This window comes from Podarcis melisellensis (genome assembly GCF_964234715.1).
Source record: "Podarcis melisellensis genome assembly, chromosome: 16".
Taxonomy (NCBI): Eukaryota; Metazoa; Chordata; class Lepidosauria; order Squamata; family Lacertidae; genus Podarcis; species Podarcis melisellensis.
In genome coordinates this window covers 31,126,201-31,153,177 of record NC_138533.1, presented here as the reverse complement: position 1 = coordinate 31,153,177, position 26,977 = coordinate 31,126,201, and the positions used below count along the sequence as shown (strand labels likewise).

General features: G+C 42.3%; 1 protein-coding gene across 2 annotated transcripts; it reads left to right on the top strand.

Moving 5' to 3' along the window:
• Positions 1 to 268: 268 nt before the first annotated feature.
• On the top strand, positions 269 to 25,658 carry ANKLE2 (ankyrin repeat and LEM domain containing 2). 2 transcript variants are annotated; one of them, XM_081893272.1, is made up of 13 exons: positions 269 to 777; positions 8,146 to 8,583; positions 10,075 to 10,269; positions 10,613 to 10,806; positions 11,902 to 12,090; positions 13,371 to 13,493; positions 13,765 to 13,831; positions 14,130 to 14,326; positions 17,617 to 17,723; positions 19,294 to 19,487; positions 21,269 to 22,004; positions 22,121 to 22,252; positions 23,409 to 25,658. In XM_081893272.1, exons 2-13 carry the CDS (start codon positions 8,157 to 8,159, stop codon positions 23,629 to 23,631), a joined length of 2,784 nt encoding a protein of 927 aa, XP_081749398.1. In that variant the 5' UTR covers positions 269 to 777; positions 8,146 to 8,156; the 3' UTR covers positions 23,632 to 25,658. The 2 variants fall into 2 exon arrangements, with proteins under 2 accessions (XP_081749398.1, XP_081749397.1); XM_081893271.1 differs by lacking the exon at positions 269 to 777 and adding an exon at positions 862 to 1,218.
• Positions 25,659 to 26,977: the final 1,319 nt, after the last annotated feature.

Here is a 26,977-nt window from a genome sequence, read left to right as displayed (position 1 = left end):
GCACTTTGCAATCCGTCTGTTTCTGGGAATGTGTTTGGCACATCGCCTCCCTCCTTCCCATCAACGCAGTTCTAGCCTTAGGGTTAAAGGGGCGGCGCCCAGTCGCTCAAGGCCGCCGTCGGACTCCCGAGAGAAACTTCATTTCCCATCATGCAACATTCCCATCCGTGACGTGGCTCGATGCGATTTGGTCTCGCTTCTGATGCTCCCTCATCTGTTTTCCTTTGGATTAAAATTCCTGTCAGGGAACCAGGGGAGGGGGGGCAGGAAACCCACCCTGGCGTCTTGCCAAAACCCTTTCCATTTTTATCCTCGCTCAGTCCCTGTCCCTCGCTTATTTCTCCCCCCTCACACCAAGAACAGGCAACCTCAAGCCCGTGAATGCCATTCTAAGGAAGGGGCTCCGTATTATAAGAGTTTCACCTCAGAGAGAACTGGAACGGACCGCAAGGGTCGTCCAACCCCCTTCAAATGCAGGAATCTTGCAGGGGGGGGTCCGTATAAATAAAACGCTCCCCTTTCAACTAAGCTAAGCGCCACTTGGGAGAAAGACATTTCCTTTTTCCCTCAGGCGCTAAACTGATGTATAAAAATCCCTGACAGGCAGTACACTAGACAGCCCTCTTGCGGGTAGGGAGGCTTTACTGTGTGGCAAGTGGCCGTTGAAGGAGGTCCTCGCGCGCGAGGCGCCTGCGCACTGGGCCGCCTCCGCGAAGAGAGGGAGGGAGGAAAAAAAGCGCGAGGGAAAGAGACGGAAGCCGGGAGGCTTTTCCTGAGGTACTTGGACTTGTCCCTTAAAGGGCGTGGTGTGGTGTGTGGTTTTTTTCCCCTTTTGCGGGAGGGGGTGGGAATCGTCCGCGCACGCGCGCGCACTGGTTCCCTCATCCCTCCTTCCCTCGCTCGGTTCCAGAGGGAAGAAGAGAGGAGCGATGGAGCGCTGGGCGGCGGCCGCCGCCGCTGCTGGCTGGCCGGGCTGGGCCGGGTTGTGGGAGGCCTCGTGGTCCCGCTGGCCGACCTGGGAGCTGCTGGCCGCCTGCGCGGTGATCGGCGCCCTAGGCTGGATGCTGCGCTTGCTGGAGAGGAGGCCCGGCGGCCGGCGCCGCTGCCAAGGCCCCGGACCTGCCGCCCAGGGGGCCTCCTTGGCCGCCGCCACCGCCTCGACTCCTCCGCCGCCTGCTGCCGAGGAGAAGCAGCGCTGCCGTGGGAGCCCCCACCAAGGTGAGAGGGAGAGACGCCCCACAGACCTCTCTGCTCCTGCGGCTTCTTCTCCTTATAGCATGTGCACATTTGGCATCTGAGAATCAGGGCTTTCTTGTGGAAAGAGGGATCTCTGAACGATCTTATATATATATATATATATATATACACACACACACACACACATACATACATACATACTATATAGATATATATATAGTATCTCGGTTTGGCTCTGTAGAGTTATGATCCCTGGTGTGCGTGGAGAGTCCGTGCTTTGCAACAACTGGCAACAAATGCGATGGTGTTTTTTTCCTTCTCAAAGTACATTTTAATACAGTGGTACCTCGGGTTACAGACGCTTCAGGTTACAGACTCCGCTAACCCAGAAATAGTACCTCGGGTTAAGAACTTTGCTTCAGGATGAGAACAGAAATCGTGCTCCGGTGGCGCAGCAGCAGCAGGAGGCCCCATTAGCTAAAGTGGTGCTTCAGGTTAAGAACAGTTTCAGATTAAGAACGGACCTCCAGAACGAATTAAGTACTTAACCTGAGGTACCATTGTATTTTGTTTTCCTTCATAGATTTAATAGTCATTTAAGATTGTCCTTATCTCCTGTGACGGCTCTGGTTTTATGTTTTCTTTATTTCCCCCCTGGTGGTTTTTCTTAAGTTTGTATGACGCAAAAAAGCCCTAAGCGTTGGTCTTAAAAAATAGTAGGATGGATTATATCAAGCATCCCCAAACTCGGCACCTTCCACATGTTTTGGGACTGCAATTCCTATCATCCCTGACCACTGGTCCTGTTAGCTAGGGATGATGGGAGTTGTAGTCCCAAAAACATCTTGAGGGCCGAGTTTGGGGGTGCCTGGATTATATGGTGGTTTTGGTTTTTTGTGTGTCTCATTTGTTATTTGGAGGTCTTTGGGCAATAGAGGCCTTCAAGGTGGTGTACAAAGTGAATGCAGATACATATTGGGTTAGATCATAGACACGTTGAAAATGATGAATTTAAGTTCGCCATGGCTAACAATTGATTATGATTACTGGAAGTATAGCCTAGTTAAAACTCAGTAATAATAATAATGACATAAATGTGTATGGTATTTAACAAAGCGCAAGAGTGGAAATCCTTCTAATGTGAGAAGCAAACAGGAGCAGGAGCAGAGGAAGCTGTGTGGAGACTGGTGTAAGCATATACCATGCAGATTATGTGGAAATAACATGCAGTTGTTTTAATTAATCAAGAACATAATGTTGTCTAACCTTATTTATAATTTGTGTCTAGTATTTAGCTTAATTCTCATAGTAGTTGTCATGTTGGAGATGAGTGTCATTATATTGTTACATGCCACCCCAATCTCTGCTCAGCGATAACAAGATTCCAGGGGGTTCCAAGCACCCACCCAGCGTTGTGCTCCGGTGGAAATCAAGGCACATCAGAGTCGGCAGTGTCTAGGAAATATGGTTTATTCACACACATTTACACCTGAAGCCTGCAGTGGAGGGGGCCCCAGAACGTTATACCCAAAAAGTGTCTTGTGGCTCCTCTCATAGCTTCAGCAAGGTTGGATCCAGCAGTCAGTCATGACCCCCTGCTCTCTTGGTGCAGTTTCTCCCAGCCAGTGTGCATGGAGTTCTGCCCAGTTTCCTCCTTGTTCCCAGAACACCTTGCCAAAACCCTGTGTGTAAAAACCCCTCAGTTACCTGTAGACTCTTTGACTTGATGGCTTTTGCTGTGGGTTAATGTCAAGGCCATCATCTCCCTTTGTCATTCTGTCTGGCAGAAAAACAAGCTCAGCCTGTCTGCTCTGATTAAACCCCAGCACCCAAGAATGGGGGGGGGGGGAGGACCTGAGAGAACAAGTGAGAGAACTAGGGATAGGGAAGAGAAAAATACTTTACCCTGCTCATTCAGGTCTAATAACTTGAGATTTCAAGCTGTCAGAAATTTATCTCACTAAAGTTAATGAGTTTGTACAGCATAGCCTGTCTTATCACATCCTGTAGTCTCATATTTTCTCTCTTGCACTTCTTTCTTGATGTTCCACTTGATTTCTTTAATATTTCTCAGTTTTTCTACTTAAACCTTTAGATTTTTGTTTTTTAGTCTCACCCAGCCAGTTGTTGCAGATTTCCTAATTGCTTTTTTTTTTAATTAAGCCTGCAGATGTACTTCACCTTGACCTAGTATATATTTTGGGCACTTTTATAAATAAGTGTGGATGATTCTTCCCCCAAATTGATGGACATCCCTATGTAAAGAGATCTGTATTTATAGTTACACCTCTATTAATACATCTGAACTGTTGCTGCAAGCCTGCCTACTCGTGGGAACATTCCACTTGCAGAGTAATTGCCTACTCATCAATACATTTATTAAGATGAATTCCAGCTGCCAGCGCTGACTCACAGTTTGGGAGTCTTTCACACATGGAGTTCTTATTGACATGAATACTTTATTGAGACCCTTTAAATGTAAAAACCTTGCCCAGAAAAGTTAGCTCAGATCTCAACCTGCTCTTCCTTACCATATTTCTTTTCCCTTTGCTCTTAAATAGATTTTTCTTGTATGGGGCATGCCACCTACACTGTTTTACTCAATTACTGTGTTTTGAGTTTTCCACAATATTTTTCTACTTTTGTTTTTAGCCAAATAAGAATTGCCTTTATCCTTGAGGTGCTAGGAAAAAGTGCAGTGGAATATTACTCAAGAGTGCTGTACCTTGATTATGTTGTTGGAATATACCTTATACCAACTGGCACAATGTTTGGTAGAACAGAGGTGATTCTTTTCACCAGGGGTCAGCAAACTTTTCCAGCAGGGGACCAGTCCACTGTCTCTCAGACCTTGTGGGGGGCTGGACTATATCTCCTTATCCTTTTGCTGCTGAAGATGTACCCATACTTAAAAAAAAACACAAATCAGCCTCTTAGAACAAGGAAACGGATTGATTTTTCCTTTCTTTTCTAGCAATCATCATTTGGCAAAATCCTGTTTTATTCCAGTCAGATTCCTGTTTCCTGCTCTCTTCCATTTTTTTGCTCATTTTTTCTCCCTTAGTTGTTTCACCTCCAAAACTCAGGTCCTCATTTCTTTACAATCCACAGCCATCCACTCTAAATATTAACCCTTTTCTCTCAGCCTTCCCTCAAAATATCTTAACTGATCTCTTCTGATTTTTACCTAAACACTTTCCAAAAGTCCCATTACCCAAACTCCCTTATTACCATCACAACCTCCTTTTCTCTTACTATAAAGCCAGCGCCTTCTGTCAAGAGCTTGCGTGTAACCTTCCACGCCAACCCTTTCCATGGAGGCGCAGGTTGCAGCCACAGCAAAGGTGCCATTTTTCCATCTCTGCCATATCAGGAAGTTGGTCCCTTACCTTTCTCACCCTGATCTGGACACAGTGATCCATGCGATGGTTACCTCCAGGCTTGATTATTGTAACTCGCTCTATGCGGGGCTGCCCTTGAAGCTGACCCAGAAACTCCAGCGGGTGCAGAATGCTGCGACGAGGCTCCTTACGGGGTCCTTGCCACGGGATCACATTCATCCAGTACTTTACCAGCTGCACTGGCTCCCAGTGGAGTACAGGGTCAGGTTTAAGGTGCTGGTTTTGATCTTTAAGGTCCTATGCGGCCTAGGACCCTTGTACCTACAGGACCGCATCTCCTGGTATGCCCTGTGGAGGACCTTAAGGTCCATAAATAACAACACTTTGGAGGTCCCAAGCCGCAAGGTGGTTAGATTGGTCTCAACTAGGGCCAGGGCCTTTTCAGTACTGGCCCCGACTTGGTGGAACGCTCTGTCACAAGAGCCTAGGGCCCTGCGGGACTTGACATATTTCCGCTGGGCCTGCAAGACAGACCTGTTCTGCCTGGCCTTTGGTTTGGACTCAGTCTCACCCATATGTTTCCCTCCCCTTATGGTTTTGATTTATGGGCTACTATTAAAATGAGGCTGCATTTTAAATAGTATTTTAACCCGTATTTTAATAAACTGCCCTCATATTATGTTTTATTGTAATTTTATTGGTGTTGGCCGCCCTGAGCCTGGCTCTGGCCAGGGAGGGCAGAGTATAAATTATTATTATTATTATTATTATTATTATTATTATTATTATTATTATTAATTCATCCATGATCTATTCTCTTCTGATAGCACCACCAGCCAGCATCCTCACCCACCTACTTTCCCTGACTGCATCCTAGTTTTCTTAAATAGTTTTTAGGAATGCTTCTAACAAGAACTCTTATACAGTGGTACCTCTGTTTACAAACTTAATCTGTTCCGGAAGTCCGTTCTTAAACCGAAACCATTCTTAAACCGAGGTGTACTTTCCCTAATGAAGCCTCCTGCTGCCGGTGCCCTCCACTGTTCAGCTTCCGTTCTGAGACCAAGGTAAAGTTTGCAAACCGGGACACTACTTTCAGTTTTGTGGAGTTCATAAACCAAATAGTTTGAAAACAGGGCTGTTCTTAAACTGAGGTGCCACTGTATTTGGTTCTAATTCTCCTAAACTCAGACTAGTATTTGCATGCTTATTGATTTTGTCTAATATTTTCTTAGTAAATTCCCTTTTGAGACAAGTTAATTCCCTCTTGATAGAATAAATTCACATTTGCTTCTCATCTGTTTTCTGTGTTAACTCTTGGGGTGCCAACCTCTGGAAAGTGGCCAGGTCTCATTGCAAAAGACCCCTAGAATTGAGTGTCAGATTGCATGTGAGAATTGCAGGCTTGTGTACTAACTGCACCCTCCATAACACAATCTTATGCCAGGAGAATCAGTTTACTTTGAATGTTAATAAGTAGCTAATCTGTTTGAAATTATTAACTTCACTGGGAACGTGAGCAGTAAGTTTGTTGTGACCTAAAAATAGAGGCAGTAGGTTAAATGATGGAGTATATTTGATGTTCTTATCCCACTGAAATATTCTATTTATTCTAATCTATTTTAAAACTTCTTCCAGTTTTCCTTTTATGGTTGAATTCTTGCATCTGTTTCATTCTCTTTTTAAGTAGAAGAGCAGACGTGGATCTAAAGCTTCCTGCCAGATGCTTAATGACTAAGTACTGAAATGGTGCTCAGTATTCTTGCTGCTAGCATTAGTCAGTGTTTCTCAAACATGGGTCTTCAGCTGTTGTTGGACTACAACTCCCATCATCCCTAACCATTTGTCCTGCTAGCTTGGGATAATGGGAGCTGTAGTCCAACAACAGCTGGAGACTCAAGTTTGAGAAACAGTGCATGTAGTTAATATACAAGGGGAACAGTCTCCCTAGGGAGGTTGTGGACTCTCCTTCCTTCAAGGTTTTTAAGCAGAGGTTGGATGGCCATCTGTCATGGATGGTTTAGTTGAGATTCCTGCATTGCAGGAGGTTGAACCAGATGACTCTTGGGGTCCCTTCCAACTCTACAATTATATAAAGTTACAGAGTAAATTGTTTGAGGCTGGAATTTATATATTTGAATACACAGGTTTCCTAAGAGGCTCTTACTGAATCATAGCTTTGAATTCTGTAAGTCATTGACAGTAGCTATATATGAAAAGGGGCGCAGGTGGCGCTGTGGGTTAAACCGGCGCTGTGGTTCGCCAGAAGTGGCTTAGACATGCTGGCCACATGACCCGGAAGCTGTACGCCGGTTCCCTCGGCCAATAAAGCGAGATGAGCGCCGCAACCCCAGAGTCGGCCACGACTGGACCTAATGGGCAGGGGTTCCTTTAACTTTACTATATATGAAAAAAACCCACTGTTTTAAATATTTCCCTGTAAAATTTTGAAATTATTAGGAAATATTACAAAAATGTGGAAGGGGTTAATACCGGGGTTTCTGTCTTAGTGCTGTACCCCTCTACTGAATTAGAATCATAGCATTGTAGCGTTGAAAGGGACTCTTGAGTGTCATCTAGTCCAACTCCTTGCAAAGAGGAATCTTTAGCCCAGTGCGGGGCTCGAACCAACATGCTTTACCAATGGAGCCATCCAGCTACATTTGCTAATCACATATTTGCCTTGTTGATAGTAAACATTTGTAAACTTGAGAGCTTACAAAGTTTTAACATTACATAGTGTGTTTAAATTTAGTTGCACAGTGCTATTATCTTCCCACACAATGCACATGATTGAGATAAGATGTATTTCAAAGTTGTCTTTGTAATCTGAACCTTTGCATTCAGAACAGGATTGCTAGTGTAATAAACAAAATCTGCCCTTATTTTCTTATGGGGGACACAAGAGCCCTTATAGAGTCCTTTGTAGGTTCTCCACCGGTAGGAGAAAATAACAGAGGCCAACCAGACAATATTGAGAAGCAAAGTAGCTAGTAAGCCTGATTGGCACAAAATATTCTTAAGAGTTGCTTTGAGCAATGCTTGTTATACACCTGGGTTTATTAAGATACTTCAGCTGCAAAGGGGGCCAGATGCCCAAAACAGATACAGGAGAGTGCAGGAGTGGTGTAAATTCTCCCCTTGCATTTCTAGTTAGTGCATTGATCTGCCCAGCAAGCACCTTATCAACCCTTCTCTTCCCAGTTGGTGCAGCTATCCACTAGTGTGAGAACCTAGTATCTAACTTTGGAGACTTTGGTTTTCTGTACACTGTTTCAACCTGCACCTTCAGCTAGACTAGTCTCAGTGAGAGCCAAGCTAAGCAACCCTTGGGAGAAGATTTGAACGTCATGGGACCAACCACCTCTGAGGAAGGTATTAATGAATGAACAGGTTCACATGCAAGCAAGTGTTCCTCCTTTAGGGATTTAAAAACTTACCATAGGATTCACACAGCCCCAGTTACCCCTTTAGCTTTCACTCACCTATTCTTTGATAACAATGAGCTGACTTATTAGGAGAAATTGCTCTTCAGTATTTGAGCCCTCAAAGCAAATAATCTGTTTGGTCGTCTTTTCATTTGGTGGTGGTTGTTTTTCCTCTCTAGGAACGGTAACAATGGATGCTATTTTATCACGATTAAAGCAGCTAACTTCTGATGAGCTCAGAGAAGAGATCGTTAAAGCTGGACAGAAATGTGGGCCTCTTACACTTACAACGAGATCAATTTTTGAAAAAAGATTGGCCCAGGCACTCTTGGAACAGCAAGGAGAATTAGAGGCAGAAACCTCGCTTTTGAATGGTGTACTTGGAACTGCTGCCAGCCAACTGCAAACAAAGGAACCTTCAAGGAATCAAAATGGTCACATAGGCTCCTCTGAGGATGGCGATTTTGGGTACAGTATGGGTTTGAACCCCCCAGAAGAGGAAGCCCTAATGCACAAGGCAGACAACGATTCTCTGATCAGCTCTCAGACTCCATCAAAGGAGCCTCTGCTATACTATGGTGTATGTCCGGTTTATGATGATATATTGGCAAGAAATGGTAATTTATTTTTATTTTTACCACTGCAGTGTAGTTAAAGATCAAGTTAAGCAAATGTACCTTTCATGGAGGAAAAAGGGTGCTATTGGAGAATAGTAATTGTTCATTTATTTTACAGTTTAGTTATTTAAAATGTATACCCCACTCTTTTATAAAATGTCCAGGGTGGCCAGCATTTAATTTTTTTTTAAGTGCAAAAAAACAGAATCATGTGTTCTTTCATATAGCCTTTTCATGTATTTCTAGCTTTAGTTTTTTCCTATATTCATTATTACTGTAGAAGAGTTTGTTGGTAATCTACCATTAAGCATTCCATTGGGAAGTAAATTGAAAGGAAATTCTTGCAATTAAGCAGTTTTCAATAGGTACTGCAAGCCAGTGTTAGAAACTAAGATGAAAGCTGGGAGCTAAATGGCACCTTAAACCTAAGTTATGGGCACAACAATGGAATGTCTAGGCGCGCTTTTTTTTGTAGCAGGAATACAAAGCTGAAAATGAATGAACTACAGCTAAGATATTATGTTCATTTTTCACATGGTCTAGTCCTTCCCCTGCCTACCCCCTAATATTATTAAGAGGGTCTTTTCTCCAGTCTTCAGAGAGTAGCTGGAAGTGGGGAGGCAGAAAGGGGTCCTCCTTTCCTTCCACTCTGCAGTTTTAATCTGAAATCTTAGGCGCAGTACCACGTCCAGAGCTTAGAAAATGCTTGCTGTAATGAAATTCCCTGTCGCGAAATGCGCCTAATACAATGGGAGTTTCGAACACTGCTGCAAGCCTGAAACTAGAGAAGCTAATGTTCTCTCTTTGAGGAAGCATAATCCCGAACAACCAAGGATGACATAACAGCTCTTGGGATGCTCAAAATATTTCAAGACTGATCTCGGTTCCACCCTTACTTGGTATCGGATTAGATTTGAGATTAAGTATTTAGGAGACTAATGCTATTTATGGAGTCAGTCCTAGAATATACAGATACTATTTTTAAGCTGCAAGAATACCAGATATGTACAAATATCAGAACTTCAGTGAAAAATTAGCCTAGTTTATCTCAGTATCATACTGTTATTTTTTTATTATAGTAGCAGAGGATATTCTAGATGGGAGTGGGAGAATGCATGCCTTAGGCAATGAGAACTGTGTTCAATAAAGTTTTTTGACAGTGTCATATTGGTGTAGTTTGGTAGGGAATTTTTCAATGGCTTGTCCTTTCTTTGCTTGCTGATGAAAAAGTGTTTAGGGTTGCATCATAATCATGATGAGAATGATTTGTAATAAACCAGATTAATGCAATCTTATCACGATTGTTCTCTTTCTCTGTAAGACCCCCCCAAATTTGGCATATTATTACAAATTTGCTGTCAAAAATGTATAAGAATTTAAGTCTCTTTTCCTGAAAGTAAAATTCACCGAGTCATTTTGAACTCATTTGAGCATTTTCTCCTGCAGACTACCACGATGGAAATAAGCTAATTTGATTTGTTTCTGTTCCAGAGAGGGTGCATGTATATGAGGATAAAAAGGAAGCCTTGCAAGCTGTTAAAATGATAAAAGGGTCAAGATTTAAAGCTTTCACAAATAGGGAAGATGCAGAGAAATTTGCCAAAGGCATATGCGACTATTTCCCATCTCCAAACAAGCCCTCCTTATCTTTGTCGCCTGTGAAAGTTTGTTCCGTGTTCAACAGAGGTAAGTGAATGCTTTTAAATGTTTTCCAGTTCTTTAACTACTTAAGTGGCTTTTGGAGTTGGGACTGTAGTTTATACTTAAAATACTGCCAGTGCTGTTCTTTTTCTGCTTTTAAAATGTAGCTCTGAGAACTTTATTTTGACAGGGATCATGTGAATTCCTAAACTGGTTTAAAGCTTATAAATATTCTTTATTTTAAAATTAATGCTGAAGGATCTGTTCTTAATTTACCTGCCTAGAAGTTCTGAACAATAGGTATACAGAGTTTGCATATAAAATAACCTGACACACTTTCATGAGCAAAGATCACATCATGAGTAGAATACAATTTTTATTTTGATAGACGGCTTATGCTCTGCTGAGATGGAAACAGTTAGTAAAGAGAGAGCCAACAGTTACAAAAGTCCTCGTACGCAGGATCTTACTGCCAAGCTTCGGAAAGCGGTTGAGAAAGGAGATGAAACAGCATTCTTGGAACTTATCTGGAGTAATCCTCGCTATCTCATTGGCTCTGGAGACAACCCGACAATTGTTCAGGTGTGGGAATGGTTTGGCTTTTGCCAAAACGAAGTTTGAATTAAACCCTTTGCATCCTTTCCCCAACTTGCTAACTGAGGGAAATGGCTTCAAAACTCATCTGCACAAGAGATGGGCATAGTGTTAGTTCTACAGTGTTTTTCTGGGCTGCTTCTGGCGGCTTTCTTTCATGTAGAGAACTTTGGGGCTTCACTTTTTAAAAAAATGATATTGGGAGGGGGATGAGGTTTGAAAACAAAATCAGTAAAAAAAAATAATTAAATTTGCTGGCTGTTTTTGGAAAGTCTGTAACCAAGAGTGACCACCAACACCTTCCATCCCCTTCTGGGTGCTACATGCCAAAAAAGTAGTCATAGCCACCTCACAGCTGACATGCACACACAAATACACATACAAGGGACACAGATCTTCCATCCTTTCAATCAACATTGTGCTAAAAAAACCAGATTTTGTTCCTGTTTGTTACAAACAGGTTTGCTCTTCTCTCTCTCTCTCTCTCTCTCTCTCTTTCTCTCTCTCTCTCTCTCTCTCTCTCTCTCTCTCTCTCTCTCTCTCTCTCTCTCTCTTTCTCTCTTCCTCCCTCCCTCCCCCCTACACTTTAAGCCAGGCATAGGCAAACTCAGCCCTCCAGATGTTTTGGGACTACAGCTTCCATCATCTCTGACCACTGGTCCTGTTAGCTAGGGATGATGGGAGTTGTAGTCCCAAAACATCTGGAGGGCAGAGTTTGCCTATGCCTGCTTTAAGCTGTAAAAACTGAACATACAGGCTCAAATGGTAGCAATAACTTGTATAAATATGAGAGAGGCTTGTTCTGTGAGCAGATTGTTGTGGGGCTTTACTAGTATCCCCAAATGTGCCATGTTTGCTGTTTTCCAAATTCTTAGATTTCCCCTCTAGCAAGACCTAACACCATCAGCTTGCTAGTAAAGAGTTCTCCAGGTAGACTGAAGGCTTTACAGTATATGTTTGTGTTTCCTGAATTTTTGTGTATATAAGATCTGGGGGAAAACAACAACATTGCTGTAAGCATATTCCTCTCTAGCAAATCGTTCAGATTTCATATTTAGTGAATGTGTGCCTATTTCTTTTTAGGAAGGCTGTAGATACAATGTCATGCATGTTGCGGCCAAGGAGAATCAACCTGGTATCTGCCGGTTGCTATTGGACACTTTGGAAAATCCTGAATTTATGCGATTGATGTATCCTGATGATGATGAGATAATGTTACAGAAGCGTATTGGATACATTGTTGACCTTTATCTTAACACACCAGATAAAGTGGTGAGTTTCAGTGTCTCACTGTTTTCTTTTTCTTTTTGTTTGTGTTGGCTACTGAAGAATAACACTGCTAGCCTGTTATTTTAAATAAAGAACATATGGGGTTGGATCCAGGCTACCAATGCATATCCACTGGAAATTAAGCCCTTTTGAGTTAGAGGGGACTTGGGCCCAGGTAAGTGAGGACTGGATTGCAGCCTAAAGATAGCTCTGTTAATGTGAAAAGTTAGTCATGACTTAATTTGTCTCACTGAGACAAATAAAGTGCAAGTAATTTAGTCTAGCTCCAGCGCAGACTTAATTAAAAGCCAGTGCGGCTTAATGCCATGTTAGCAGTTGAGGCAGCAGTAGCAACCTCCACATACAGTGATTGTTATACATCACTGCCTCCTCCTGCCTTCCTCAATCATCACTGCCTTTTAAAGCAATATTTTTTTATCTCTTGATTTTGTTACTATTGATTATCCCATGGAAGCCTGTTGTCAGGCAAGATATAGTAATGTTTTTAGATATGTAGTTTTAGAATTGGGGAGTTATGGGCCTGGTTTGCAGCTTAACCCGGCTCAGGTTTGGATGATAGAACAAGCTGCAGTATGTGGTTTGTTACTCCCTGTGCACCCAGGAGCTGGAGAGGACTGAGATGTGGACATTTAAGCAGTGGGCCACCAACGCATTGCTCATTTGTATCAAACTATAGTTAAACATTAATTTATGGGTTCATGTGATGGGTGAACACAACGATAATCTGTTTTGCAACTTAAATGAGTTATCAAAGAGATTTTTTTAAAAAATAAAAATCAACAACCCCAAAATAGCCTGCTTAAAAGGAAAAATCTTCATTGTTCATCTAAATGGGGCAAGCCTATGAACACGGTGGATCTCAAGAGGCAATGAAATTCCAAATTTCATTTGATTGGGAGCCTCCCAGAGTGGCTGGGGAGACTCAGCCAGATGGGTGGGGTATAAATAAATAATAATAATAATAATTATTATTATTATTCCAGAAGTCTAGTCGGATAATGGTTAAAGTCAAGAATCAGCACCTTGAAATTAACCCACAAATGGGGCAACCAGTGGACTCCTGCAGTATTGGGGTTAATATGTGGTTATGTGCATCCCAAGTCTTAATTTATTAACACACATACCTTTCCACATACTTCAAGTGAGCGTCACATGGATCTTGTTCACCCATGCAAATGAAGAGGCTTTTCCAAACGCACATATATACTTAGGTGGAAACAAGGGTCCAGAATAGGAAATAATTGTATTTTTTCTTTTTATAGGGATTTGATACACCGCTACATTTTGCTTGCAAATTTGGGAATGCAGATGTGGTTAGTGTGCTTGCTTCACATCCAGATATTGTAAAGAACCCTAGGAACAAGTACAACCAAACTCCAGCAGAAGTAAGTTGTCCTTAAAACATGTTATGACCACTTTGGTTTTTGTTTAAATGTGACTGTTCTTTTCCTTAGTGCTCTCTGGTAGTTTTCTGCCATGTAAGTTGGCAAAAGCCTCCCCAAATTATTTGTAGCTTGCAGTGAGGTTTTATTAGTTAAGCCTATAAATTATTGGGACAGAAGTGCTGCCTATTGAGCTGTTCCAAATGGATAGATCAGTACAAAATGTGCAACTTCTCTGTTCTTTAACCAATACATTGATGCTTTTTTCTAACAGGTAGTTTGTGAAAGAAGTAAAAATAAAACTGTGGATCTGAAAGAGAAAATCAGGGAATACTTGAAAGGTTTGTATTTAATCTTGGTTGTCTTTAGAGGTTCTGCAGAAGTAATACCAAAAAATTGTAGCATCATTTAACTTTTTATTGGACGATGCCAGAAGCAAATGGCATGTATTATTTTATGTAACTGGGGTATTAAATAAAACTTACATGGTCTCTGAAGTAGAAACAGAATGATCCAGTATCAAGTGAGAATTTTATTTTTGAATTGTAGGGAAATTGAAACAACAGACCTGGGTAGTATTTAAGTGTATGGTAAACATTCCTAGAAACTTAACACCATTTTCAATTATTTGCAACCTAGGTCAGTGTTATGTGCCACTCTTCAGAGCAGAAGACAATGCCTCACAACCTGTGATTGGACCACCTGTGATTGGAGCACCTTGGTCACCTGATCAGTCAGATGATAGCCCTCATGCTGCTTTACCCAGATATTTTGGCAGCCCCAAAGATCCTGTGCTGACAGTAAGGGCTTATGGAGGCCCAATGAGCCCTTCTAAGGTAATACAGTGGTACCTCGGGTTACATACGCTTCAGGTTACAGACTCCGCTAACCCAGAAATAGTACCTTGGGTTAAGAACTTTGCTTCAGGATGAGAACAGAAATTGTGCTCCGGCGGCATGGCGGCAGCAGGAGGCCCCATTAGCTAAAGTGGTGCTTCAGGTTAAGAACGGACCTCCAGAACAAATTAAGTACTTAACCAGAGGTACCACTGTAGAAACCAAGAAAATATTTGGTCTTGTTCTTCCTTTTTGGTGTTACAGTCATACCTCGGGTTACAGATGCTTCAGGTTTCATTTTTTCGGGTTACGAACACGCTGAAACCTGGAAGGACCGGAACGGGTTACTTCCAAGTTTCGGTGGTTGCACATGTGCAGAAGCGCTAAATCACAACCCTCGTGTGTGCAGATGTGGCCCTGCGGGTTGTGAACGTGCCTCCCGCATGGATCATGTTTGCAACCCGAGCATCAACTGTACTTCGGGCTATCATAAACCTGGATTAAAATGAAATCAAGTACACCTGTGCAGAATCGGGCACATTCTGTAGAACTGTCTACAACAGGGGTCAGCAACCTTTTTCAGCCGTAGGCCGGTCCACCGTCCCTCAGACCATGTGGTGGGCTAGACTATATTTGGGGGGGGGATGGACGAATTCCTGTGCCCCTCAGATAACCCAGATATGCATTTTAAATAAAAGGACACATTCTATTCATGTAAAAACACGCTGATTCCCGGACCATCTGCGGGCCGGATTGAGAAGAGGAATGGGCTGCATCCGGTCCCCAGGCCTTAGGTTGCCTACCCCTGGTCTACAAGTTTAGGAGCACACAGGTGAGGTTAGTGTGCTTACTTCAAACCCAGATATTGTAAAGACCTTCCACACATGCAAATTCTTCCTCCCCCCCCCCAACCCTCCTCTGTGGGTATAACATTTCCTGTGACCCTTCTCAATCTGGGCTAAATAAAACGAGCCTTGGTGAACTTGAGAACTTGCTGTGAAGAAAGCTGGGAGACTGCTTGAATGAGTGGAGGAAAATTCCAGTTGAATGCAATCAAAGCATAGTGAGGACTCATCACTGAACCTACCTAGTGAAGGCGGCAAAGAAGGCATACTTTTCTGCCTCCATTGCATCCTCATTGTGCCGTCCAGCAGTGCAGGCCCTTTTACAGTCTGGCACTTATACTTATTTTACTTTAACATGGGTTATCTAACAATTTCACTTTGTGGGGAAGGGGAGTTGAGTGTGTGCAGGTGGTACCAGTAGTGCAGTCTTGCAGCCCAAGCCAATCTATTAATTATGGTTATGTTAAAATTGGACTTAGCTTTGTTTGCCATTACATAGACCTGAAAGTACAGCAGAACCTTGTTTATAAAGAACTAGATTTATAAAGTGCCACACTGGGTGCTCTTTGCAACTAACAAAATAATAGCTCCCTAGAGGTCTCCATTTTATCTTTATAGCCAAGCACCTTATTGGCTCAGAGGAATTAATTGCCCTTCAGTGTCATAATCTTAAGCACACATGCAAAAATACAGTACAGTGGTGCCCCGCAAGACGAATGCCTCGCAAGACGAAAAACCCGCAAGACGAAAGGACCTCTTCCGAAGGCGGGCGGGGGACAAAAGTCTTTGCTCCCCCCTGCCTGCCTTTCCGGGAGAGCGGGAAGGCAGCGCTGCCTTTTCCGCTCTCCCGGTTAGGCAGGCAGGGGGGGAGCAAAGACTTTTGCCCCCCGCCCGCCTTCAGAAGAGGTCCTGGACCTCTTCTGAAGGCTGGCGGGGGGCAAAAGTCTTTGCTCCCCCCTGCCTGCCTTCAAAAGCCGTCCGGGGGCTTTTAAATCGCCCCGGACAGTCCCGGGGCGATTTAAAAGCCCCCGGTTAGGCAGGCAGGGGGGACAAAGACTTTTGCCCCCCGCCCGCCTTCGGAAGAGGTCCTGGACCTCTTCCGAAGGCGGGCGGGGGACAAAAGTCTTTGCTCCCCCCTGCCTGCCTTTCCGGGAGAGCGGGAAGGCAGCGCTGCCTTTTCCGCTCTCCCGGGAAGGCAGGCAGGCAGGGGGGAGCAAAGACTTTCGCCCCCCGCCGGCCTTCAGAAGAGGTTGGGGGACAGACTGTCCCCGGACCTGGTCTGAAGGCGGTTTCCATAGGAACGCATTAATTGATTTTTAATGCATTCCTATGGGAAACCGTGCTTCGCAAGACGAAAAACTCGCAAGACGAAAAGACTTGCGGAACGAATTAATTTCGTCTTGCGAGGCACCACTGTACATAGAAAATAACTGCTGTTTTCAGATGTCAGCTATGAAAAAGAATTGGATATTTTCTATGGAAAGAATTAGATATTTTCAATTAATTTATTCATTTCAAGCTTATTGATAAATTACTATTTTATCTTTTGGGGGGGCATTTATGTCCAGCCCTTGTACTGTAAATATGCCACTCAGACTTATAACATATAAAACTGAAATTTCACAAAAACCAAACTCAAGCAAGAGATAAAAAAGAGGTATTTGGGGGAAGAGTGCAATGGCTATATTGATTGGGGGGGGATGGAACAACCCATTTTTATGCTCTTAATTTCTTAGCATAAGATATGCATGTACTACTTTACATGGTGTTCTAGACCTCTGATAACTAGTGTAAGCTGTAGTTTTTAAAAGTCAGTAAAGCTTGCTTTGCTCTTGGTATTTTGTATAAATGAATAAGAACTCATTTTGAATATAGTTTAATGAGTAGAATCTCATAACAGAGTCAGTAACTGATAATGTGGACACACTGAAGCAAACTGTCATTTGACGAGGTTATATGGATCGTCACTATTTCGCAAAGCAATATAGGACTAGCTTTAACTTGGTAAAACAAATAAAGTAGGTGTTGTGCTGCATTTGTGTAATTGTTCAGATAGAGTCAGTTAAAATGTAGGAAATAGAAGTTGTGCTTCTGAAATCCTGTGTTGCAAAAGTAATGTTTCTTGGGACATTCTGATCTTGCAGCTCCTCTAGTGCTAGTACAACTTCTCTCCAAAACTAGGGCAGTGTTGCTGCTGGAAGTTACATTGTGGGCCTCATCCATGTGGCCCACGGCTATTTGGTGTTGGGACCTGTACTATGCTGAAGAAAATTCTGCATCACAAAGGGTTACATCAGATGGGCCCCTAAGTTGATTGGAAGTTTGCATGAAAGCTGGATGGTTCTGGATGACTAAAAGATGCTCATTCCAGATTTTTTAGGAAGAGAAGATTAGCATGCTCTAGATTGAACTACAGTAACTGAATGCAATTTTCCTCCCTTAAAGGCAGAAGAGTTCCACAGACTTTGGAAGACCCCACCTCGAGAGCGAGCAGGTTTTTTTAACAATCTCAGAAAATCTGATGTGGAAAGAGGCGTTGAAAGAGTTGGAAGGTACTTCAGAATTAATGCATGAAACAATATAGTGACAGGAAAAAAAGATATTTCAATTGTGTTAAATATCAAAACTTGGCAAAATGCTATGGATGAGAACAAAATGCATCTGGAGAAGCTTAGGCAGTTGTTGAGAAAGCTCCCAGCTTCTATTAAGGTCTATCTGTGCATAAGGACAGAGAGAGAATGGAACTTTGGAGGTGACAGTGTGTTCTGTTAACTTAACTGACTGTTTATTTATTTTTAAATTTCTATACCGCCCTTCATCCGAGGATCACAGGGCAGTTTACAATATAAAAACAAAATACCACAATAACAAAACAAAATTTTACACAGGCTTTTTAAAAAGTCCATTTTGAAGCATATTCTGGATCTTAAAATGAATTTAAAATGAACTCAGTGAGGATCACTTGATGATGACTGCAAATCTACCTCTAAGATTTGTCATCATGTTTCCTGATTTCCATGCCTTCTGTCATTCTGTCTTCTTTGATTGCACCTCCATGACATGTAGCTATGGCAGCTTTTCATCTCTCTCACTCCTTAAGGGCCCAGAATGTTTCAAAAGACAAAAACTCCCAATCATTTTGTTTTGCAACTAAAACGTCCAACCTTTGCTAAAACTCTTAGCCCGTGCTCTGATCACAGCATCCAGGATTGTGAACACTTTGTGCTTAAATTGAAATAGCGTCCCAACAAAAGTTGACTTCTGCAACCATATGAAAAAGATCTTGATATTCTAAGAATGTTGAATTCTGCACTGTTATTTTTATCCTTCCTGGTCCTGCTCACGCAATACACAGCCTACTTTATTAAAACCTCTTCCTCATTGGCTTATTCTGTCTTCAGTGCAGAAGTCAGTGCGCTGTTTTGTCCTGGGTCCATGTTTTCCAAGTCCGTGTCAAGCTTCTGGTCCATTAGCAAATTTGGCTCATTCCCTATCTTATTCTCCTTCCCCCTCTTCCTTCACTTGCATGCTTGTCTTTTGCCATGTTGGAACCTCCTCTACTTGTCAGGCAATCCCCATTTTTCCTGCCCTCCTTTCCCGAACCATTTTGTCTACACATTTTCACTTTTCCTACCACCTGGCCTTATTTGCATCATCTGTGTTTTGTAAGTGCCAAATAAATACATTGCAGAAACAGGAGCAATGCTAGTAGACTTAGCAGTCCAGTGCATACATCTATATGTGCTCTGTTTTTGGAAAGCTGCTGTCTCTTTATTTCTCATAGAATGTCTAATTCATCTTGTGTTAAGAGTATTTTATGTGCCTTTAAAGGTTTAATTCAGTAATAGAATTTCTGTTGAGATTGCTCATATGCTTTGACAGTAGAAAGCAAGATGGGATGGAAATTATTCTGAATTGTTTTTTGAAAATGTGGGAATTATAACAATTAAAAAGAATTTGGTGAAGGTTTATGGTCATGCTTGGTGCAGAATTCACTTGTTAAAACGATTTTTACAGTTGATGTACAGACTTGGGGCTGGCTAATTAAACATGTGTTTTAGTAAACTTGTCAAATTAATTTTATGTCTTCACAAATGATTCGTTCTATCTTGTTTATTGCAGGGAGTTAGCTCATGAACTGGGGTTCCCGTGGGTTGAATACTGGGAATTTCTGGGCTGTTTTGTTGATCTGTCTTCCCAGGAGGGGTTACAAAGGCTAGAAGCATATCTGAGTCAACGGGAAATGAGCTATAAGGCTCAGCAAGAGAAAGGGGAGAATGAAACCCACAACAGATACAAAACCCCACAGCTTTCTGGTAAGAGCAAAGCATCTCTTAGTAGCTGAAGGTTAGAAAATGTTTGATTACTGAATAGATCATTTTTCAGACGTTCCAAAATAAGTCTAATAAAAATTTCTCAAGTTTTGAGATTTACCAGTGTTAGATTAGTTGCTTAGCACAGGACACTTTAGAAGTATAAGTTAGAGCAGTATAAGTTTCTTGGGCCTTTGGGGAAGGCATTCTCTGTGGGGCTCCCTCTCACAGAGTCTCTGGGGCTCCTGTTAATGGGACCCCTGCTGGGATGTGAACTCTAGGCAAATGCCTTTTCATGCCGATCCTTGAGGCCGGTATTGAACTGGAAGGTCGCTGCTAGTTAGTATATTTGGGAATAATAAAAATGCAGAAATTATGATGTCAGGTTCTTGGGGATGGGCCAAAGAATTAAAAAATCACTTTCATGTTGCCGGAACTTTCAGAACATGCCTTCCATGCTACAAATTGAACTCTGTAGCCTTACTGACATTCCCCACTGTTACACTTGGAACAATCAGGTCAAAGTGACAGTTGCCCACAGTTGTATCAAACTGTTTTATAGTAGAGGTGCTGAACAAATTAATAGATTGTTTTCTAAACAGTGTAAATAATATTTCTTTTGAAAACTTCAGTCTCTCCTATAAAATCTCTCTCCCCAGCTCCTAGCTGTGAATTGAGTTTTGTTTGTAAGCCTAAGGGGGGAACTCCCAAGTTTTATGAAGGCAAGGGCTTGTAGATGGATTCTTTGGGTTTATGCCATCTGCAACAAGAATGAGGCACAAGAATTGCTGTAGCTGTGCAGATGGCAAAATACTGGTGTTGTGTTCAGTCTCTCCCCATACCAGCCCAATAAAGTGGGGTAACTGCTACCCAGAAAACTGTCAAACTGGATGAGGAATATCAGTGTACTGAGCAAAAGGATTAAGCAACAGAGTTGAAGAGAGACAAGCAGAAAATGCACCCTGTGTTGTCCTAAATGCATATTTTGCCGCCACTGAACCAGCTGTACATTCTGTAGATGGAGGTGGGACATGTGAACATGTGATTGTTGGATGGAATACTTAACATAATTGGCAATATCTAGTCAGTCATACGCAAGAGTAGTCATTGAAATTAATGGGCATGAGTCACTCTTTAAGTCCATTAATTTCAGAGGGTCTGCTCTTAGTCAGATATGACTTAGTTGGATATCACTCATTGGGTATAAGGGAAGTGTGAGCATTACCAGATTCTGGCTAGAAATGTTTCCCCAAAACATTTCCAATCTGTGCAGGTATAGCCCAGCTCCCTCATCCCTAGGTAGTTTTCTCAGACCTGCTCTAAGGAGCTGCTTCAGGCTTTGTACAAAGCTTCCTCAATTAGGTTTTCACATCACCTGGCTACTGCTTGATTGCAAGCTGTCTTCCATGCCCCTTTAGCCAAGGCAGCATCAGTCCAGGTTTATTTTGGTTGGGGATTTCAAGTCAGCAGCCCTTATCTTTCAGGGAGCAGTATCTGACAGGTAAAGGGTAGTGGTGCCCCATCTTGCATTCCCAGTTGTGGTATAGAGTGAGGGTAACTAAAACGAAGCCAAGACATAGATGTGAGCCAGTATTTGGAAACCTCCAATTTCCAGTATTGGTGAGAGAATGCTATTTGTATTGCAGTGCTGGGTCGGTTAACATTGTTTGAATCTTGCTGAGTCCCTTAAAAACAAAGTGGAATATAGAACTTTTGTTATTAAAAACTGACTAATCGGGCAGATGAGATGTCACACACCAAAATTCTTTTATTTTGTTTTAAAGGCAAAAGTAAAAAAAGCTGCAATTCTATTTCTGTTGGGGCATTTCTTGATGATGATGATATGAGTTTGGAAGAAGTGAAGAACAGGCAGAATGCTGCCAGAAATTGCAGCCGAACTGTTGCATCCAATGAACCAACCATCACCGACATCAGAAGCTCAGAGTGTGACATCCTGTCCATTGAGCGGACTGAAAACATAATGCCTGCAGCAGAAACTTCTGATAGGCACTCGGAGAAAGGAGTTCCTGCCAGTAAAAATGGATTTTGCAGCCCTGTGACCAGCGATAGGACAGTAAATCCTCATAGGAGGCACCCAAGTCGAGGAGAAGAGTGCCTTCCGTCTCCGGTCTCCAATTTAATGGAAGAATTTGATAAGCTGTCTTGTCAGGATCAGATGGTGGCAGGAGAACGTTCACCAGAGAAGCCAAGCCAGGCTGCCACAAAAAGCGGGTGTGAAAGTGCTCAGATGGAAAATACAAGGCAGCTTAGAAAACCTAAGGACCATCTCACTAAGACTTATTCACCGCTTCTCAAGGCAGGTGCAGCTGCTGAGGATACAAAAATAAGGACAGAAGAAAAAACACCACTAGAAGTGGGGAGGCTGTCAGCAGAAACTGATGTCCGGGGAGGGGAGACAAGAGAGTCTTGCAATTCTGAATTGCAGTCTGAGATGTCCTCGCAATGTCTCCTAAAAGTCCCATCCTCAAACGAAAAAGCCAAGCAGCTGTTTCTCTTAGGGTATGCAATGGACTGTTGCTTAACAAACTGACCTCTTGTCTTGTGGGCAATAATCATTGGGGATTGTGGCACTGCCAGATTCTGTTTTCCTAATGTAGCTCCCTTTCTGTCTCTAGGGAACAGCCAACAAAGCTGGACAATGATGTGTTAACAGCATTACATGGGTTAGAGATGGATCCACAAAAATACCCTGCTATTTACAAGTGGAGTGTGTCCGTTCAGTCCTACTCTCCTTCTGACCGGCAAAGGTATACTTGGTTTCAATAAAAGTTAGCTGATGTGCTCCATGGGTATGGCTTGCTAAAAGGACTAAACCTGGTCTGTGTGGTACGGCTTATAGGTTTACAGTGTGGCCATGGCATAATGCTTGCTAATGAACTGATTGGCCAGTATCTTTCCCACCTTTCCCCAGTAGCTAGTTCTTACTGGCAGGGTAGGAAATTCGCTCTGTCTTCTCTCCTCAGCTTGAAACATGAGATAGAGGCATCGTGCCTTCTTCAGTACCTGACAGGCAGTTGGCAATCCTGTCATGTTCAAATACAAGCAGAAGTGTTTACTTCCAGTTTGGAGGTGGGACAGAGGAAAGCACAGGGTCAAGTCAAAACTCCGCAGCTACTTTTAAGGGTTCACAGTTCCAAGACTTTCTCACCAGAACCTGGTTGACCTCTAGGCTTGCATAATACTAAGTCTTGCATATTACTAAGAACTACAGTGGTACCTCTGGATGCAAATGGGATCTGTTCCGGAACCCCATTCACATCTTGAAGCAAACGCAACCTGTGTCTGCGGGTCGCAATTCGCCGCTCCCGCACATGCGCGTGACGTCATTTTGAGCGTCTGCGCGAGCAGTGAAACCCAGAAGTAACGCGCTCTGTTACTTCCAGGTTGCAGCGGAGTGCAACCCGAAAATATTCATCCCGAAGCTACTTCAACCCGAGGTATGACTGTAATTAACTAAACTGTTCTACAGTGGTACCTTGGGTTACAGACGCTTCATGTTACAGACTCTGCTAACCCAGAAATAGTACCTTGGGTTAAGAACTTTGCTTCAGGATGAGAACAGAAATTGTGCAGTGGTGGCAGTGGGAGGCCCTCTCAGCTAAAGTGGAACCTCAGGTTAAGAACAGTTTCAGGTTAAGAACGGACCTCCGGAACAAATTAAGTTCTTAACCCGAGGTATTTGGGTGCTCAAAGCATAACCACCTGGACAAGGTCTTTCTTAGAAGACAGCAGCCAATTTACTTACAAATGAAATTCAGTGATAAATGCTTGCATTTAAATATAATGTCTCAACTATATGTTGGCATTAATATTGATATCTAGAATAAAGGTTCTCACAGCAATTCAACTTCTCCACCTTGTTACATTTTCCTGATATATAAAAAGTGTTGTCTTTTCTTCCAGCTGGTCAACTCCATCACTAAAAGGAAGATTCAAGTCTCAAACAGCTTCAAGCCCTTCAAGTGGTCTGGCATGCTGTAGCCCAGGAAAGAGCAGTCCAGTATTTGGTAGTCCTGGGAAGTACAATGTAGGTGCTGCCAGCTTCTCGCCCGATTCTGGGAGCCCTGGGTGGTACAGCCCAGCATATGTGAACTACGTTATGTTATCTAAGCGCCATCACTTCTAAGCACCCGCTCATCCATTAGAATGTGACTCTTTTTAAAATTTCAGTTAAGTATTTTTAAAAGGAAGGCGTAAAATAGGGTGTTGAAACACAAATAATGTACCCCAAACTCGTTTTATTTATTGCTGTCAGAGAAAGGGCTGCTTGTAGCAAATATTTTTATTCCATTTACCAGATTATTGGTGATTTGCAGATTAGTAAATTAAATTAGAGCACCTGAAGAGTTTAAGCATTTCCTAGAACCTAGAAGTTACTTTTCATGGACATTTATCCATGTCCATTTTACTATCTGTACAGCGCTTCTCACTGGGATCCCTTTCACTGTAGCAACTGTAGATTAAAGGGAACTCAAGGCAAGTTGTCAAGTTTTAAGGTCTTCCAGTTGAGCTGAAAGGAGGAAAGCTCTTTTCTATGTATGTAGACTGCAAATTTATAGTTTGTTAATTTATCTAATTAGAGGTATTTTAAAAGAGCCAAACAGTTTAGTGCCCTATGTTCTTAATATTTTGTATCCAAACAATTTCTCTACCATAATCCCACTTATCATGGGCAGATTTTGCTGTTCTTCGGGGGGGGTGTGGCAGGGCACATTAACTTTTAAATGAAAGACCACAGCTAAAGTTTGTTAGCTACAGGAGAACTAATTCCCTTTTGGAGACTTCTGGAATAGATAATGCAGCTGCCATTAAAATAGTCAAACTTCGGGCAGCTTACGTTTTGACATTTTGGAAGGACTCCTTCAGACTTTGATAAAGTCTGTGATATTAGTGGCTGTATTCACTGCAAGCCTTTTTAGTAGCCTAGATCTCTACTGCACATAGAGCTGTCGTGGCTTCCTTATACCAAGTGTGAACATTTTGTATACTGTTTCTGAGTGTGATGATTTGGTACAAAACTCCAGAACCGCACTTTAGATTCTTCCAGTTTTATTAGTGCCTTTTGTAACATTTTTATCTTGCTTTTTAATAAGTGCCGTTCTCTTATGTAAACAGTAACCATGTTTAACTTTCCAACACTTTTGGATGCAGGTTTTTTTTAAGCTGTTCCCTTATAGTTTAAAGACTTGAACAGATGCTGTAACCATCCATTTATTATTTTGTATATTTAATGTAGGTGGTCTAAATGTAAATTACAGAATAAATATTTCCAGAGTGGCTGGGTCTTTATCATTATCCCATTGTTTAAATGGGCATGCAAATATACAGCCTCTCTTGGGTGCACCTCAATTCCCTTACATGACTATTCTTTTCTGTATAATTTTCCATTAGAAATTAGAGTGCCGTTCAAGAGATATACATATTGAAGCTGCCTTCTAATATAGGTTTCTATGACTTTGACAAGAGACTATAGAAGGAATTTCTTGACTTCTGTAGTGGAATATTTAGAGGTGCTTAATTTAGAAGTCAGCTTTTATAAATCTGTCACCATGGTATATGGTTATCTAGGAAGTCCAAACCAACTTAAAATAGCTTGCTAAAAACACTATCACTCTGAGGTACGATGCCTTCCACAATATTGAAAATAAGCTCTCAACACTCACTGATCTTTAAGCTAATATATATGCCACTGTTCCAAGGCACAGCTGCCCCTTAAGTGACGCTCTCTATGGTGTATAAAGAGCATTCTTGCTTAGAATCTTCAGACTGTTGGTTTTAAAAGAAAACCAACTTTAAGAAATTGACAGTGTTTTGTTGTAACTTCTTTGCTTTATCCTTGTTATGCATACCTTTTTGTATTTAAGAGTAGGGGTTGTAGTGACCAAGTCATACTTGGAGCAGACCCAATGAAATTAAAGGACCTAAGTTAATCATGCTCATTAATTTCAGTGGGTGTACTCTCAGTAAGACTCACATTGGATATAACCCTGTGTTGCCGCAGCACAAGCCGATCAGTTTGTAACACTTGCCAGGGGGGCGTCTAAAGGGTTAGTGTTAGAAACATATTAATGTTTAGAATTCACATTCGAGTCATTTTTGTTAATGTGTTCAAGTGAATTTTTAACAATCTTATTAAATTTGTTTATTTAAAAAGCTCTTGCCTCTATTTAGTGCTTGTGTGTTGCAAATATATTCTTTTGCATATTGGACTTCCTTCTCGCCCCCAGCCCCTGAGCAATATCAGCGGCAACCTGGTAGAATCAGGCTTCAAAAATAACAAACTTGCACTCAATTCATAGAGGATAGGACTCTCAACGACTACTAGTCGTAATGCCTGTATACCCACCACGTTTGAAGGCAGCTCCGCCAGCTGCTTGTTATGAGTGGAAGAGTGCCATTGCCTTCATGTCCGTCTGCTGTGAGAAAATGCTGGACTAGTTTGGTCTGATAACAACAGAGTGCTTACGTTAACTGCTGCTGATTACAGTTCCTTAGAGCTGGTATTTTCTGCACAGTCCTACATAAAACACAAAACAGGAGAAATAAACAAGAACAGTGGAGGCCCAGTACCTGGTACTGCAGAGTGGAGCAGCCAGGAACAGCAGCAGCGCCCAAGACAAGAGGATCCATAGAGCTGGGCAGCGACAGCCATGGGGCTGGGGGTGTGCAAGGATCCCCGTGGGTAGGGAAGGGGCTCCACACTGCCACGCCTGTGGCAAGATTGCCATGTAGCTCCCCTTGGGTATGCTCCATCAGTGCTGTGACCGCTTCCCGTTCCCACGGCTGCACTGAAAGGGACTCTAAATTCAGGGCTTGGCACTAGCTCATGAGTTTCACCCCTTCAGATCTTCCCCACACACTTAGAACTCACTCCATTAGCAAAATCATGTACCTACAAGCACCATAAGCAGACTAAAAACCAGCCCATAAATGCTAAGAGGTCAATTGTTCGAGCATTATTTACCTGAAGAGAAAATAACCACTGCTATTAGCAACTCTTGATATCAAGGAAGCCTCGTGAAAGTTAATAAAAAACTATATTTGCAGATATTTTACAAAGATAACTTTGTTTGCATTGATTGAAAGACAGACCACCACCTTTTTCCAGGTAGCATTTCACCAACAGCAGATTCCATTTCAAAAAAAGTAGTTTTGATACATTATAAAATAAGACAAATAAGCATGCTGAAGAAATAGTGCAGGCTATGCTCTTGGAGGTGGTAAGGAGGAGGCTCACTTCTAAATTTAGTTTAGCACCCGTGTCCCCAGGTGTGCTTTGCCTCAATGGGAATAATGACAAATGACATGTAACCATAACTACTGCTAATAAGTCCAGGCCTTGAGGAGTGGTTCAGTTGAGACTTCTACACTAATCGTGTGAGAGGGGCATTTGTAAAGCAAATGAGAACACTCATTTTCAGATAAGAACAATCGTATGTGATATTGAAGGACAAGAAGAAAAGAATCAACTC

Coding starts and splice junctions, on each gene's coding strand:
- ANKLE2 (XM_081893271.1), top strand. CDS start 930: ATGGAGCGCTGGGCGGCGGCCGCCGCCGCTGCTGGCTGGCCGGGCTGG. Junction 13,832..14,129: donor AATCAGGGAATACTTGAAAG/GTTTGTATTTAA, acceptor TTTGCAACCTAG/GTCAGTGTTATGTGCCACTC. Junction 17,724..19,293: donor GGCGTTGAAAGAGTTGGAAG/GTACTTCAGAAT, acceptor TGTTTATTGCAG/GGAGTTAGCTCATGAACTGG.